The sequence below is a fragment of the Phacochoerus africanus genome, chromosome X (genome assembly GCF_016906955.1).
Source record: "Phacochoerus africanus isolate WHEZ1 chromosome X, ROS_Pafr_v1, whole genome shotgun sequence".
NCBI lineage: Eukaryota > Metazoa > Chordata > Mammalia > Artiodactyla > Suidae > Phacochoerus > Phacochoerus africanus.
The window spans coordinates 35,804,633-35,821,471 of NC_062560.1; the positions used below are offsets into that span (position 1 = coordinate 35,804,633).

A 16,839-nucleotide genomic window follows, 5' to 3' on the forward strand; every position below is an offset into this window, starting at 1 on the left:
GGGCTCTAGGACCCAGCGGCCGCGCGCGGGGCCGGCGAGGCCGGCGGGGCCGGCGGGGCCTGCCGCCCGCCGTGGGGCTCGGCGCGGGCTGTCGCCGGGCGCGGGTTCGCGGCCCGCCCGCGGATCGTCGCCGCACAGACGCGACGGGCCGTGAGGCGCGCGGGCGGCGCACGGTGCGCGTGGGCGTGTCCCGCCTGGGCCGCGCGCCCCGCCCCAGCCCCGCCGGGTCGCTCGCCCCCAGGCCCAGCTCCAGCGGCCGGGCCCCGCGCCCTCGGCGGGCAGCGCAGAGCGCGGGAGCAGTTGGGGCCGGGCATGCCGGGAGCCCCTGGGGCAGCCGCTGCCGCCACCGCCGCCGCCACCGCCGCCACCGCGTCCGCCGCCGGTGCGCGCCGCTGACGCGCGGAGATGAAATTCCCGGGCTCCGTGCTGGCGTCCGTGTTCCTGTTCGTGGCCGAGACGACGACGGCGCTGTACCTGAGCAGCACCTACCGCTCGCGCGGGGACGGCATGTGGCAGGCACTGACGCTGCTCTTCTCGCTGCTGCCCTGCGCGCTTGTGCAGCTCACGCTCCTCTTCGTGCACCGTGACTTCAGCCGCGACCGGCCGCTCGTGCTGCTGCTGCACCTGCTGCAGCTCGGGCCCCTCTTCAGGTGCGTGTGGGAACCCCGGCGCCGCGGGGGGCGGCCCTCCGGAGCGAGGGGACGGATGGCTGGAGCCGGGGACCAGGCCCAGGCCGGCCCGGCCGGCTGCTCAGTCCCACCGTCCCTGTCACAGGAATGCGACAGGATCCTGGGAGAGTGGGAATCAGGCCCGGGCGTACCGCCTTCCTGTTAGGGTCTAACGTCAGAAATGGCCAATAGTTAACTGAATTTAACCAACAGAAAGGTCAGTTTCACGCGCTTCGACCTCGTCAAAGACAGGCTTTCCCTGTGATCAGGTGGTCCGTCTCCGGCAGGATGGGCTGGTGTCGTGACGGACCCTTAGGAAGTGCGTTCCAAATGGCTCTCAGAGCAGAAGCGTGTACAGATGACTGAATTTAATTTAAATTGATCAAACACGGGAGATGTCTGCGTGCCTGGCCGTGTTCTGAGCGCGTTCGTTAAATATTAACTTATTTAATTTTAATACACGACTCTAGAAATCCACGCATCAGTCTTTTTCTCTCAGATGCAGAAACGTAGGGGTTTGTAGAAATGTTCGGGGCCCTGCCTAACTGCTAAACACAGTGAAGCTGGAACACGGTGCCATGAGGGCCAACACTTGTTGGGTGTTAAGAGGAAAAACTAGTAGTGACATCTCTGGAAATTAAACTTTATTACTACCAAGCAAGTGGAAAGAGAAACTCCTGGTAACGAAGGAGAGTTTGGCATATCTTAGGACTAGGAAGAGTGTTTAAAATGTGTTTGGGTACCTCATCTCCGTAGTAAAAGCAAAATAAAGGGTGTCTGTCCTGATTAGAAACAAATGTATAATACTGAACTTTAGACATAGGCGATAAGAGGATTGCAAAGAGATAGAAAGGCCAGCACTCAGCTGCCAGAAAATTCAGCTAGCTAGGAACCTTTCCGATCAGGAAACACACCGCACAGACACACACACAGTCTAGGAGCGAGATGTATTTTACAGAGCCCAATTAGAAAACTTCACATTTTTTTATGAAAGGCGTTTGTCCCAGCTGATCATCAGAATACTGACTTGTAATTTACACATAGTCAGGACAAGCTTGGTGAACCAGATTCCCCGTCTCCAAAAGCAGCAGAATCTTAAAAAGGAAGAGAAACAGGTGCGCTGGCAGGAGTACAAAGTTGCTCCTGACATCCTGAGAGCGAGGGAGGAGTTAGAGGGAGAAAGAAAGAGAGAGGGAGAGGAATTTTATTTTATTTTTATTTTTATTTTTGTCTTTTTGCTATTTCTTGGGCCGCTCCTGTGGCATATGGAGGTTCCCCGGCTAGGGGTCTAATCGGGAGAGGAATTTTAAAAGTCTCTCCACCTGGGCCCATGGAGTGGGGAGAGAGTTAGTCCTTCCTGGCCAAGTAGGCCACGGCATCCTGATTGTATTCCGGCTCAGTGAAATCGATGTGCTCTGACTTTGGACCAGGCACTCATCCTTTCACAAGTTCATGTCATGAAAAGAAAACCTCATTGCCCAGGATGTTTGAGTCAAGTGACAGAGAAAGGGGAACTGACATTTCTCAAGTGCTTCTTGTACTGGATGGTTTGGTAGGTAGCTGCTTATATCCTTCAGTTCATTGAATCCTAATCATGTAGTTGATATAATTGTCCCCATTTTATTGATGAGGAAGATGAGGTCTAGAGCACATTCACAAGGCTTCTTAGAAATGGGATGGGCTTAATTGGGTGAAAGAAGGCAGGGGAGTGTGGGTTATGTTTTATCAATCGTTCCATCTTAAATGAAGAAAATTTGGTCATCTGGGCAAAACTAAAAAAAACCCCAAACAAACAAACAAACAAAAAAACCCACCAAAAAACAGAGCCTAAATAAGCCATCTAGATAAATGAGAATACCCTATCAGTAGGGCCATTTAAAATGTGGCTAAATACTAAGAGTGACCCAAGACAAAGCTAATGACACAATAGTATGTATAAAAACAACATGACACACATAAACCTCAGCTCAAGGAGAGAGTGGTAATTTCTAGATGATGGAGTTATGGGTGATTTTCATTTTCTCCTGAAAATTATAGTAAAGTGCCATCATTTCTCCTTTATATTACAAATATTTTAACTTTATTAAAGAAAGAGAAAGTTTGGTGCTTTGGAGACATCTCAGGTATATATAAGTTGTCAACACCATAAAGAGACCTAGTCCCAGAAAATTCTGCATGGGTCATTGTCCTTTAGTGGAAAAAAAACCCCGAAATAAAACATAAGAAACAAAGGAACAAACAACCCACTTCCGGCAACAAGGGCGCTCTCATTCTCATGCAGCTGATTTATTTCAAGATGATGTTGGACCCATGCTGAGAAACACAAAAGGTGGTTCCAAGCCCCTTAGCTTCCAGATGAAAAGAAAAGCAATTTGAGGTTGTGTTGTATTAGCATGACTTACTGTCTTCTTGGAAATTCTTCCTGCTGACTCTTTGATTCGATTTTAACTCTTAAGACATCAGCTTTACATAAAGATCAAAATTATTTCTCCTGAACAAGGAGTCTCTTTTCCCTTCTTATCGATTGAACTTAACATAAGGTCCCTCAGTTCAGCTGTAGCGATTATGGCCTAAACACTACAAACTAGGCCTCATTCCCTTTTTTTCTTTTAGGGAAGCATTGGGAGAGCACCATATTTCATATAGATCGGTCTCATATTTAAAACTTGTAGTTGCACCCTGAAGGGTTGTTTCCGCATTAAGGCTAGGTTGGAATAATGCGAACATCGAGTAATGAAATTTTTTTTTCCCCCTATTTTAAGGACTTTATTGTGAATGACAGTAGATATTCTAGAAAACCAGAGGGGGGGAAAGCATCTTTATCATTCTTTTACATTATGTTAATTTATAGATTAATTGGGAGAAGGAGTAAATATAAATGAGTTACAGGTTCAAGGAATTTTCCTCCACTCTTATTCACTGGTATAATGAGGGAAAAATGGTACATAAAAATCTGGCTTTATAAAATAAAAGCCAAGACGTTCTAGTAATTTTTTTTATTGAAGTACAGTTGATGTACAGTATCACATAGGTTATAGGTGTAAAGTAGAGTAATTCACGATTTTTTAAAGTTACACTCCATTTGTAGTTATTATAAAATATTGGCTACATTCCCTGTGTTGTACAATGCATCCTTTCAGCTTATTTTATCCCTCATATTTGTACCTCTTAATTCCCTCCCCCTGTATAGCCCCTCCCCCTTCCCTCTCCCCACCTCTGATAGTTGGTCTTCTCTATCTGTGAGTCTAGTCTCTTTTTTATAGAACACTGCAAAGTGATTCACCATAGTATTTCTTTCTTTTCTGTTTTGATTTTTAAAGTCAAAATGAAAAGTAGAGTTGACTTCCAATGTTGTGTTAGTGTCAGGTGTACAGCAAAGTGAAGCCGTTATACATACATTCATTCCTTTTCAAATTCTTTTCCCATATGGGATCACAGAATACTGAGTAATTTCCCTGTGCCAAACAGCAGGTCCTTGTTAGTTATCTGTTTTATATATAGTAGTGTGTACATGTTAATTGCAAACGCCCATCCATAGTGTTTCTTTCTATGGGACACTTTCAAAAGACTTTAAAAACGGCAGCCTGAATTTGAAGAGCTTTTCTGTTGTTGCTTGCAAAGTGCTTTTACAGACCGTATTTAATTCTGTCCACTGTAAAACCTTGTGAGCTAACTGTCATTATCTTTTTTTTACAGTTGAGAATTGAGGCTCAGGGAGATTATGCAAGTGGCTTTTCAGAGGTCACGTGGCGCTTTCTATTTAACCAGTTTGGTTCTTGTGTCGCTTCGCAGAGCATGTGTGTCATATGAAGATAACGTGGCATATAGGAAATCATAATCAGTATTTCTTTTGAAAGCGTGTTTTTATTAACTACCTCAGAGGGTCTCTGGTACCACAGATGGTTTGTGCTGACGCCAACACACATGGTTTCAGCTGAGGCGTAAACTCCTTCCACTGTGGTGCTCGATCGTGGGATAAAAGGAAAAAAAAGGATCAGCCTGCCGATTACCTACCTTAGGGAGCAGCAAACCATGCCCCACAGGTGAAATCCCCCCAACTGCCTGTTTTTGTAAATAAAGTTTTATTGGAATACAGCCGGGCACATTCTTTCCCATAGTGTCCGCAGTTGCTTTAGCGTTACAGTGGCAGAGCTGAGTAGTTACAGTAAAGACCTGCAAAGCCTGAAATATTTACTCTCTTTATAAACCCGTTACAGAAAATGTTTGCCAACCCTTGAGCTACACAGTACTGAAAAACTACCTTGAATGAGTTTGATGAAAATACTTAATTTATGGCTGTATGTAGCAACTTCTCAAGTACAAAAAAAAAAAAAAAATGTCTGGAGTAATTGGGTGAATCTTGCAGAATTCGAAGAAGACTAGTAGAGTGTGTTTCTTTTCAAAATTTTAAAAAAATAAATTGTATTGGAGCATAGTTGATTTAGAAAGTTGTGTTAGTTTCAGGTGTACAGCACAATAAATCAGTTTATATATATATATACACACACACATATCCATTTCTTTTCAGATTCTTTTCCCATATAGGTTATTACATAGTAGTGTGTAGATGACCCTGTGCTATACAGTAGGTCCTTGTTGCCTGTGTTATGTATAGTAGTGTGTATATGTCAATCCCAGCCCCCTAATTTATCCCTCCCCCTACATTTCCCCTTTGGTAACCATGAATTTGGTTTCAGAATCTTTTGAGTCTGTTTCTGTTTTGTAAGTTTTTTTTGTATCATTTTTTTGCTAGATTCCACATATTAGTAATTATGTATGATATTGGTCTTTCTCCGTCTGACTTATCCATGATGCTCTAAATGGCATTGTTTCTTTCTTTCTTTCTTTTTTTTTTTTTTACAGCTGAGTACTATTCCTTTGTATATGTGTACCACATCTTCTTTATCCAATCCTCTGTCAATGGACATTTAGGTTGCTTCCATGTCTTGGCTATTTGTAAATAGTGCCACAGTGAACTTTGGGGTGCGTGAATCTTTTTGAATTATGGTTTTGTCTGGATAGATGCCGGGGAGTGGGATTGCTGGATCATATGGCAGTTCTATTTTTGGTTTTTGAAGGCACCCCCATACTGTTCTCCATAGTGGTTTCACCAGCTTACATTCCCACAGCCTCGCCAGCATTTATTGTTTGTAGATTTTTTTCTTGTCTTTTGTCTTTTTAGGGCCGCACCCACAGCATATGGAGGTTCCCAGGTGAGAGGTTGAATCCGAGCTGTAGCTCCCGGCCTACACCACAGCCACAGCAATGCCAGATCTGACCCCTATCTGTAACCTACACCACAGCTCACGGCAACACCATATCCTTAACCCACTGAGCAGGGCCAGGGATCAAACCCGCATCCTCCTGGGTACTAGTCGGGTTCCTTAACCACTGAGCCACAGCGGGAACTCTGTATTGTTTGTAGATTTTTTTTTTGATGATGGCCATTCTGACTGGTGTGAGGTGATACCTCATTGCAGTTTTGATTTGCATTTCTCTAATAATTAGCAACGTTGAAAAAAGAGGAGGGGGTTTCTTACTTTTCTTAACCAGTAGTGGCAAATGGCGGAAGTCTCAGGGGCTTTCACAAATTTATTAAACATCTATATGTGTGAAATTCTGTGCTAAGATTTTTATCAGTTGGGAAAAACAGTGAATTTCAAGGGCGTCCACCTGGGTTTCAGGGCCACCTCTGTGGTTACCTCATTAGGGGACCTTTTTTTGTTTCCATTGATAGACAGTAAGGGCTCATTTTGTCTGCAGTCATGCGCATGCTTTTCATGTAACACAGGCCCCTCTTCAGCGTCAAGAGAATTGCTTTCTCCTCTGAGCTTTCATTTTGTTTCAGCTCTTAACATGCGCTGGCGTCTTGTTTGTTTGAGTGTTTAAGAATTCTGAGCTTGATTTTATTCTTCAAGTAAAACATATTTGTTGTTGAAACGACAGGAGGGCGGAAAGCAGATAAGCACAACTAAAAAAATGTTAATGTTCTACTTTGACTAACTAAAGAGAACAATTCTTAATGTTTTGTTGTATGCCCTCACAAATATTTTTACATCGATAAGCTGGTAAACTGTAAACTGCCTCTGGGGCAGGGGGACCTCTGATTAGTAGTGTTTGCTGAGTTCTATGATTTAAATATTTCTATCATGGCCCATTTCAAGCTCCTAAATTGTCTAACAACAGGCTTGCAAAATCCCTGTTTCTTGAGTCAGTCTGAGTCCGTGCAAGCACTCGACTATATATGTGTGTGTGTGTATATATATATATATATATATATATATATATATATGTATGTGTGTATATATAATTCTCTTTTTATAAAATATGGAACTTCCTGCATGCTATATACTATTGTAATTTACTCTTTTTGCTTACCAAATACAGCAAACATTTTTATATATCAGCACACGTATGTGTATACTGTCTTTTTGTTTTTTGGGTTTTTTTTTTTGGCCATGCCCACAGCATACAGAAGTTCCTGGGCCAGGGTTCAAATATGTGCAACAGCAGTGACAAAGCTGGATCTTTAACCACCAGGCCACCAGGGAACTCCCCAGATGTATGTGCATACTGTCAGTTCTAAGAACTGGATGCTCTTTCATTGAATTCCTATATTCGGGTTTATTTAATCATCATTTTATTTTGTGACCTTTAGAGTATTCCTAGAATTTTGCTATTACAAATAATGCTATGATTCAAATGTTTGCAGTAGGCTTTTTTTTTTTTTTTTTTTGGTCTTTCCTAGGTACGCTCCTGCGGCATATGGAGGTTCCCAGGCTAGGGGTCTAATTGGAGCTGTAGCTGCCGGCCTACACCAGAGCCACAGCAACACGGGATCCGAGCCGCGTCTGCGACCTACACCACAGCTCACGGCCATGCCAGATCCTTAACCCACTGAGCGAGGCCAGGGATCGAACCCACAACCTCATGGTTCCTAGTGGGATTCATTAACCTCTGAGCCACGACGGGAACTCCTGCAGTAGGCTTTCTAAGTGAGTTAATACATGGGAAATATGGACTGAAGGTGCTATGTAAATATTAGTTGTATTAATTATTTATTATCCTTATTATGTATAGGTCCCATTTTCTCACTTAGATCATGGGCACCTCTGAATGAACCAGGGGTATCCAGCTATCTTCGCATTACCCACAGCACTTAGTTAGCAAAGCAAGTCTGCATTCATTACATATTTGAAAATAAAGGTGATGGTCCCTTGAGTCTGTCCTCTAGCCTTTGTTTTGATCTGTAGTCCAACCTGGTAAAGTTGTTAGGCCTCTAACAGTCCTCAGTCATAGACTTGCATTTTCCCTCAGAGCAAATTCAGTTGGATCAGCTGACTTGAACTTAAAACCTTGAATGTCATTGTTTTCCTCTAAACAAGTTGGTCTGTGCTGTTTTACATATTTTCATGCAATAAATTAAAGTATCCACAACCCCCAGGAGTTCCAGTCATGGCTCAGTGGTTAACGAATCCGACTAAGAACCATGAGGTTGCGGGTTCGATCCCTGGCCTTGCTCAGTGGGTCAAGGATCCGGCATGGCTGTGAGCTGTGGTGTGGGTCGCAGACGCAGCTCAGATCCCCTGTTGCTGTGGCTGTGGTGTAGGCCGTTGGCTACAGATCCGATTCGACCCCTAGCCTGGGAACCTCCATATGCTGTGAGTGTGGCCCTAAAAGACAAAAAAAAAAAAGTATCCATGACCCCTGTGGACAAAATGTAGCCGACAACTGCCTCTCCCTCTCCCTCCCTCCCACCTCACACAGACACACAGACACATGCACACACACTGCTGTGTACCTTGTTTCTCCCAGGGATAGATGAACAAAGATAATAATCACAAAATATGTCAACTTTGTACTCGCCAACCAAGTTCCTGCATTTCCTTTCTTACATCAGCTTTTATTTTATTATTTCAAATTATGCATGTATTCTTGTTGCCATAGTTTCCTCAAGGTGAGAGTACAAAGTTAACACTCAATAAAATAAATGAAGCCATAAAATCTTCTGGCAGCATTACAAGGTTGTTATGAAAATGCACGTTTGGGGGGAAAAAATGTCCTTTAACAATTTTAAACCTTAGGCTATGAGCATTTTTTGTATTTTTTAGGAAAAACCCATTTTTCTTATTCCTAGGGAAAAACCCATTTTCCCCAGCATTGTGTTATGAAAAATCTTCCAACACACAGAAGACACCTTGAATTATACAGGGAACACCCAAGTATCCACCACCTAGATGCTACAATTGACGTTTTATTTCACACATCCATCCATCCCTCAACCCACTTGTGTGTGCGTGTGCGCATGCGCCTGCGTGCTTTAAAGTAAATCATATGCATTAGTACGCGCCCTTTCTTGGGTATCTCTATCCTTACCTAGAGAGGAAAATCCAGTTTTAAAAGCCAGGTACTCTATCAGTCTAGAAAGATGACGGGTTAAGACTCCAACCCTGGGGCAGGCTTGAAATTCCATCGCTGAGACAGAGCTGGCAGGCATGACTGACTTTCCTCATGTCCCCAAAAGCCTTAAGAGAGCAGAGACCGGTAGAGTGGTCTTCTGGGGGAGCTCTACATGAGAAGGGGCTCTGTGCTAGGGGCTCTCACAACCATCGCTGCTCTTTAACTGAGGTGATTTGGAGCATCTATTGGATGTGGGGGAAAAAAGCAGGTGTTCATATATGTGTGTATATATGTGTGTGTATATACATACGTACACATGCACACCCATATATTGTTTCCATCACAATGTGGCAAAGTAAGTTCTGTTGCTGCCTTTTTTTTGGTCTTTTTAGGGCCACACCCTCAGCACATGGAAGTTCCCAGGCTAGGGGTCGAATCAGAGCTGTAGCCTCCGGCCTACGCCACAGCCATGCCGGATCTGAGCCGCATCTGTGACGGACACCACAGCTCACGGCAGCGCTGGATCCTTAACCCACTCAGTGAGGCCAGGGATCGAACCTGCGTCCTCATGGTGACGAGAGAGAATTGTTTCCACGGAGCTACAGCAGGAACTCCTACCTCTATAATTGAAGGAAAGGGCTTGGGTTAATTGACTTCTCCAGGGCTGCACAGCTAATAAGTGTCAGGAAGGGAAATGGAACGTTTTTCTGTGGCTTTGGAGCCTGAACCCGTTCCCGCCCATTCCAGTCTCTACTCGGTTTCTTGCCCTCAGTGGCCTCCAGTGTCATTCCTCAGTTTGGCTCACACTCAGTTCCAGCTGGCCTGCTGGAGGGCCTTAGGAGAATCGTGTGCTCAGAAACGTTCCTCGGGGTGGATGATTTTAGAGGAGGGGCCACAGTCCAGAGTAACCAAGTCACGTTGTGAGAATAAGACCATGGGTAAGCAGGATCCCGTAAGCAGAATCCCGTTTGCCTCCGGTCATCAGGACTTTATGATTTGTTTCCAGGTGTTTCGAAGTCTTTTGCATCTATTGTCAGTCAGGCCGCATTGAAGAGCCTTATGTCAGCATCACCAGGAAGCGACAGATGCCAAAAAATGGCCTCTCAGAGGAGATCGAAAAGGAAGTGGGCCAGGCAGAGGGCAAGCTCTTCACCCACCGATCTGCGTTCAGCCGCGCGTCGGTGATCCAGGCTTTCCTAGGCTCAGCCCCCCAGCTGACCCTGCAGCTGTACATAAGCACCCTGCAGCAGCATGTCACTGTCTCAAGAGGTATGTCTATGTTTTTATTTCCATGTGCATTTGGGACTCCAAACGGAGAGCAGAACATAAGGTTTATTTTGTTTCCAGGGAAATTCATTTCTATGTGCATTTACTCCTGGGTCTGTGTTCCAGTTACTAAGTCCAAAACTTAATGAGTTAAAATAATAGTGATGTTTATGTTGCTTATGAATCTGCAGTTTAGGCTGGGCTCAGAAGGGCTCACCTACGTTCCACTGTGCATGAGCTGGGGTGGCTCAGAGAAGAGGGGCTAGAAACCATTGAGGGCTCATTTAGGTGCGTTTCTTATGGCGGATGCGGGCTCCTGCTGGGGGCCTCAGATCTTCATCTCTCTATAGGCGAGCTGGGGCTTCCACACAGCGTGGTGGCTGCTTTCAAGGGCAAGTCCTAAGCGTGAGAGAGGGCCAGGTGGAAGAGTGTCCCTTTTGTGGTCCAGCTTTGGAAGCATGCAACATCACTTCTATTGCATTTTCTTTTTTGAAGCAGTCAGGAGTCTTGTGGAGGTTCAAGGGAAGGGAGAGAGAGGAAAGGAAACTCTGTAACTTTCGTTGGAGGATGGCGGGGTTCTGCAAGTTCACTGCTGTGATCGTTTTGGAAAATACACCTTGGTGCACATACAGCTGCCAACAGCTGGGCCTTTTTGGATTTAGCCTCTGTGGTTCAGGGATAGTTCTAAGCCGGCTAAGACAGTTGGTTGTTAACAGCTTCTTTGTAATGAGCGAGGGAATCAAGAGCACTCTCTCCTGGAGTTCCCTTGTGGCACAGCTGGTTAAGGATCAGGCCTTGTCACTGCAGCAGTTCATTGCCGTGACATGGGTTTGATCCCTGGCCTGGGAACATCTGCATGCCTCAGGCATGGACAAAAAAAAAAAGAAAGAAAAGAAAGAAAGAAAGAAAGAAAAAGCACTCTATCTTCTTGAAATTGTAATAGGTATCTCAGCTATAAAATGAATGTAATTCTCTAACCTTTGGGCTATTTTCACATTATGAAAGTGAAAGCAGGTTTTGATTAAGCCAGATATCCCCCCCAAAAAAAATTTGTACATGCATTGGATAGAAATGAAAAACCTTTGTGTGAGGAAATAATCTCACACAAATATTAATAAAATTATAAGTAAATGAAAACCAGTTATTCCGGTAAGTTTGCCATATAGATAAGCAAAACTAAGTTAAAAGCCTTAAGTTGAAAAAATACATATTTAAGATAACACTGAAATTGGAATCTGTTAAAATAAATCACTCTTATGAATTTCACTTCCCTCAATTTTATCCTCTTTCTGCCTATAATCAAGGCTGGATGGTACAGTTATCTTAATATATGGCTGAGTCATAGGGTATTTGCATGTCACAACTGTCTCCTTTATCCAGGTTACCTCCGAGTGACTGATTCTTAAAATATATCAGGACTTTAAGTTGAGAATTTTGAACCTTGTTGGATTAACATTTGTGCAAAAATGCCTCCCACAGCCCAGGTAGACAATAGGTGCCCAGTAAATATGGCAGCATCCTTGTACCCTAAGGACTTAGAACTAGAATGAGCATTGGCCAAGGCGTGTCCTCTGCATGCACTGTACCCTCTTCCCAGTTCATTGTTTTTCTGTGTGGCAGGGACACAGCGAGAGACCAGATGTTATGACAGCCTTTTTGGGTTTCACAAGTAGATTCCTTTTTTTTCTCAAGTTATTGAAAATTAAGATTGTCGTTTAGTTCAGAGGTTGGCAAATAGCAATCCATGGGCCCAAACAAGCGTGTTTGTTTTTGCAAATAAAATTTTACTGGGATGCAGCCACATCCTTTCATCTAGCTGTTGTCTATGTCTGCTGCTTTTTTTTTTTTTTTTCCCTAGCAGTGTTGAGTATTTGCTTAGTTGCAACAGAGAACATGTGGTCCACAATATCTAAAGTATTTACCCTCTGGAGTTCCCATTGTGGCTCAGTGGCTAACGAATCCGACTAGGAACCATGAAGTTGCAGGTTCGATCCCTGGCCTCGCTCAGTGGGTTGAAGATCTGGCATTGCCATGAGCTGTGGTGTAGGTTGAAGATGTGGCTCGGATGTGACATTGCTGTGGCTCTGGCTCTGGTGGTTCGTGGTCACAGCATCCCTGTAAGATAGACGTGATGAGCTCCCTCTTATTATTCAAGTTGGAAAGTGGATTGTCTGCCAGAGGAGGCAGGAATTGGGGGTAGATTTATGTGAATTCATTCACGAGTTCAGTGACTATGTATTGAATATGTGTCGTGTTCCGACACTGCGCTAGGCTCTGAGGATACAGTGGCGAACGAGGTGGACAGGCTTGGATCCTTTTGGCACAGGAGAGACAAGCGTGAAACAACTCATTAGTCCCATGTTTATTCTCTGTGAGATAAATCCTGCCAAGTGAAAGTCCTGCGTGAGGGTCTATTGGGGGACATCTAACCAAGTCTGGGAGATGAGGGGAAAATTCCCAGAGGCACTTAAGCTGAAACCAACATCTGATAGCTGAGGAGGAGTCAAGTAAAGGAAATGCAGAAAAGGGCATCCCAGGATTTCAGACTTTATCCCAGAAGCAGTAGGAACTCATGGATGTGGTTTAAACAACACAGCGTCAAGATCAGGTGGACTTTTAGAAGCTGATGACCCTGGAAAATGGATTGGAAGGAAGGTAGGGGAGAAACACGGAGGCCAGGAAGTGGCTACTACAGCTGTCAAGTGGAGAATGGTGATGGCTTTGGGCTGGAATAGTAGAAATGGGTTATTGGAGCAATATTAATGATACGGAAGTGGAACAAGGTGATAATTGACTGACTTGGAAAGTGAGGCAGAGGGAGATGTCAAAAACAGTTCCCCCTGGGGAGTTCCTGTGGTGGCTCAGTGGTTAACGAATCTGACTAGGAACCACAAGGTTGCGGGTTCCATCCTTGGCCTTGCTCAGTGGGTTAAGGATCTGGCATTGCTGTGAGCTGTGGTGTAGATTGCAGACGTGGCTCGGATCCCACGTTGCTGTGGCTTTGGTGTAGGCCAGCAGCTGCAGCTCCGATTCGACCCCTAGCCTGGGAATCTCCATATGCCGCGGGAGAGGCCCAAGAAATGGCAAAAAGACAAAAACAAACAAAACGGTTCCCCAGTTCCTGCCATGGGCAGTTGTAGCCATGGATCCCCATTTATGTTTGTAGAGCAGCCAGGAGAAGAGCAGGTTGGTGGGGTGTGGTTTTGCTTTCAGTTTCAGACTTTTTTTTTTTTTAATGAACACATTTAAAAAATTTAACTCATAAGAGGACCAGCAGATGTTAGAAGCAGCTTAAAAGAGAATCCAAAGTATGGACACAGGGATATTGACTAGGGATATTGAAATGAGTGTATAAATGGAGGTAAAAGTGGTTTTTATCGCAACGCAACGTAAGAAAGAGACAGTTGAACCCCTGCTCTACAAGGCTTTATGCATGTCAGTCAGTGACCTGCAGCTTACACAGGGATGTAGATGAGCTCAAAGGCTGGACTCAGACAACCTGGAGTGGTGTCCTAAAGACAAGGCTGTATTTCCACCGAAACATTCATATTTTTAGCTACGCTTTTAAAATCTAGTAGAAAGTTAAGGGTTTCCTGAAAAAGAGGATCCAGTCAACAGAGAGACCGGGTTCTTGGCATAGGCATTTTTAGGCCAGTCCTGATCAGGGCCCAGAGGACACCAGTGGCGCCGCAGAATCTAAGTTGTCACAAAGGCAGCTCCCTGACCAATGAGAGGCTGGAGCACAAAGAAACAGCGGGCAGAAAGATGCTCCAGCATCTCAAGAGGCCCAGGCCAGTGGGACAGTCAAGCTGGATCGAGCTGAGCAAAAGCAATCAAGACCATATCAACCTTAAGAAGTAGGTCGATTTTCTCCTGCTCTGTAAAAGCCGAGCTGCGGAGTTCCTTGCCTCCTGCGAGAGGGTCGCTATGCGCAGCGCCTGAGCTCGCACACCCCTGTGTTCCTGGCCGGCGTCCTCGAGTACCTGACGGCCAACATCCAGGAGCTGGCGGCCACAGAGGCCCGCAGCAGCCGCAAGATGCGCATCGCCCCCGAGCACGTGCAGAGGGCCAGGAGCCACAACGAGACCCTCAGCAGCCTCTTCCAGGCCAGCAGCGTCTCCCGGGGGGCTGAGGAGGGGGCCGAGGAGCCCCTGCCCGAGGCCGGGCGGTGAGACCTGGGTCCCGGAGCCGGGCCAGACCTCAGCGGCGGACACTGCGTGTGGCTGAGGAAGGTCTGGTCGCCTTTAAGGTCTTGCAGCCATTAAAGTCCACGGAGGTACCTCGGACGCCTGTCCGTTTCTGTCACGTGTCGTTGAGGCGTCCGTGGGACCCCCGGGAGGGGCTCGGGGTGCGGGTGGGGGGCCGGGAGGTGTGGTGAGTGCGGGATACCCGGATCCGCGATCTCGGGGAGCCGTTTCCCAGGGCGACGGGGCGGGGCGTGGTCCTGGTGGGCGGGGCTGGCCGAGGCTGTGGGGGGGCGAGGCCCTCCTTCCTCCGTGGCTCTGAGGGCGCCCGGGCCTGTGAGGCCGGGGTGGGCAGGGCCCCCGGGGATGCTGAGTTCCCAGAATGGTGGTGGTGACGGGGGAGGGGCTGCAAAGCAGGACCGAGGACCTGAAAGCTTCCTTCCTGCTGCAGCAGGTCTACAAGTAGGAGGCGATGGCAGTGGGCTGGGTGCAGAGGGTGGCAGAGCGCTTGGCATGGACTTAATGGGACAGGGCCTTTACATGGAAATTGTGAAGATGGAGAATCCATAAGGAAATACACATAAAAGGAATTTCGGCCATGTTGATTTCATGTTATTGTTTTTACCCTGCCTCATTCCAAAATAGGACTTGAGACAGGTAATATTAATGCTATATTTTCTGCAGAATTTATCCTTGTATCTTGTGGGGCACTAGTAAATTAGACTGATCCTTCTTCTCACGTGACTGCCGGATGCTTGGGCCTCTGGCTGTGAAATCCACGTCCTGCTGAGCCTTGTGGGGAGACAGAGAGTGTCCTGCAGAGGAAGAAGCCAGGGCTACACCCGCAAACCACACAGTCCTCATCGGAGCTGGCTTACCCTTTGCCAACTTCTCAGATGTATCCTCAGAGTAACAGTGTCGGTTGTGTTTAGAGCTCGTTGAAGCGGGTGCTTGTGTGAATCCAAGAAACCTTTCTTGACACCTGGTGCTCATTCAGCCACATGTGTGCAGAATCCTCATTGTCAAGATGTCCAGCCCACAACTTAGTGATGAGTCATCAGAGTCACGAAGCCCCCAAGCCTTAGCCACATTCCGCTCTTACTCATCTCTTCATTTGAGCAGCAAGCAGGCCTCTCCTGCAGAAGGTCACCTCAGCTGGTCACGTGATGACACCAGTCGTGCCACCCCACCCCTCAGGTGGAGCATCTTTGCGTTTCCAGTGTCCTTCAGCCACCAGGGAGTGTGCCCAGGGTGGGTAGTGCCAGGCCATCCGTCATTGTTCTCAAATCCTGCCCCGTTGGTTCAATAGCGGTCTGTTACTAAAAGCAGCTTATGTGGCTTAGGGCTGTGGCTTGGTTGAGCACAAAGCACAGTGTCCTGGGTTCCTCAGCAGACGTCACAGCAGGGGAGGTCATTCAGGGCCAGAGGAGTCGTGGGAGGTGGGCAAACCGTGTCGGGTAGCAGGGCCGCGTGCTCAGGTGGTCACCTCACAGTCCAGGCCGTAGTCAGCAGAGTGTCCCGGTGACACCTGCAGGGAGCCAGGCTTCCTGGGCTCTTTCAGCCTCTCTGTCTGGTGTCCAAGTTTGGAGGTTGAACTTTCCTGACCTCTGCAGAGTCACCTGGACGTCGTGCGTGGATCAGGCAGAGCTGTGCCGCCGTCCCTGTAGGAATCGTGCTGCAGCCGTTCCTGTGGGTTCACAGGAGACGTGGGGGCCACGGCCCACATGTCACCACTCTGAATGCGGCACCCCGCCAAATGCCCTCCTGCGTGTGACTGGGCATCGTCTTCTCGGGGGAGGGAGGCCAGGAATCACTGCCCTTGGGAAGGCAAGAGCCACCCAAGGTCAGGCTTTTGTGCATGTTGAAAAGGCGGGAAGGGGCAGTGAGGAAGGATTCGTTCTAACTCGAGCCCTGCAGAGGGAGCACCAGTGTCCTGTTGGGAGGGGCAGGTGAAACCCAAGGGAGCAGGGACAGGGGCCGGTGAGGGCGCGGCTGCCAAACCAGATCTGTGATCAGAAGCAGTGTCACGGCCGTCCAGGGTCAAACACCCGACACAGGGCAAGACAGGTGAAAACATCACGTGTGAGGTGACAGGAGCCCAAGAGTCCAGCCTGAGGGGAACTTCCCGGGTAATGGTGGTTTGCTGTCGCATGAACACAAGGCCTGGGCACTAGGCTGGCCTCCCACGGAGGACAGGCTCTGAGCAGAAAGGTGTTCTGAAGGCTCAGGCTCCCCTGGTCCCTGAGTCTGACAGGTCCTGCAGTCACGTGGCCAGGACTCTTTAGAAAGGGGCCTTTGGGGCCCTAAATTGGAATTTTAAA

The 16,839-nt window shown here is 46.9% G+C and overlaps 1 protein-coding gene across 1 annotated transcript in view; it reads left to right on the top strand.

Annotated features, from left to right (window-relative positions):
• The first annotated feature begins 304 nt into the window (after positions 1-304).
• XK (X-linked Kx blood group antigen, Kell and VPS13A binding protein) overlaps positions 305-16,839 on the top strand; it is a 55,406-nt gene continuing 38,871 nt past the window's right edge. The window contains exons 1-2 of the mRNA XM_047764960.1: positions 305-650; positions 10,075-10,337. Of these exons, the coding sequence (XP_047620916.1) occupies positions 406-650; positions 10,075-10,337 (508 nt within the window). The 5' untranslated portion in view covers positions 305-405. The remainder of the gene's footprint in view (positions 651-10,074; positions 10,338-16,839) is intronic.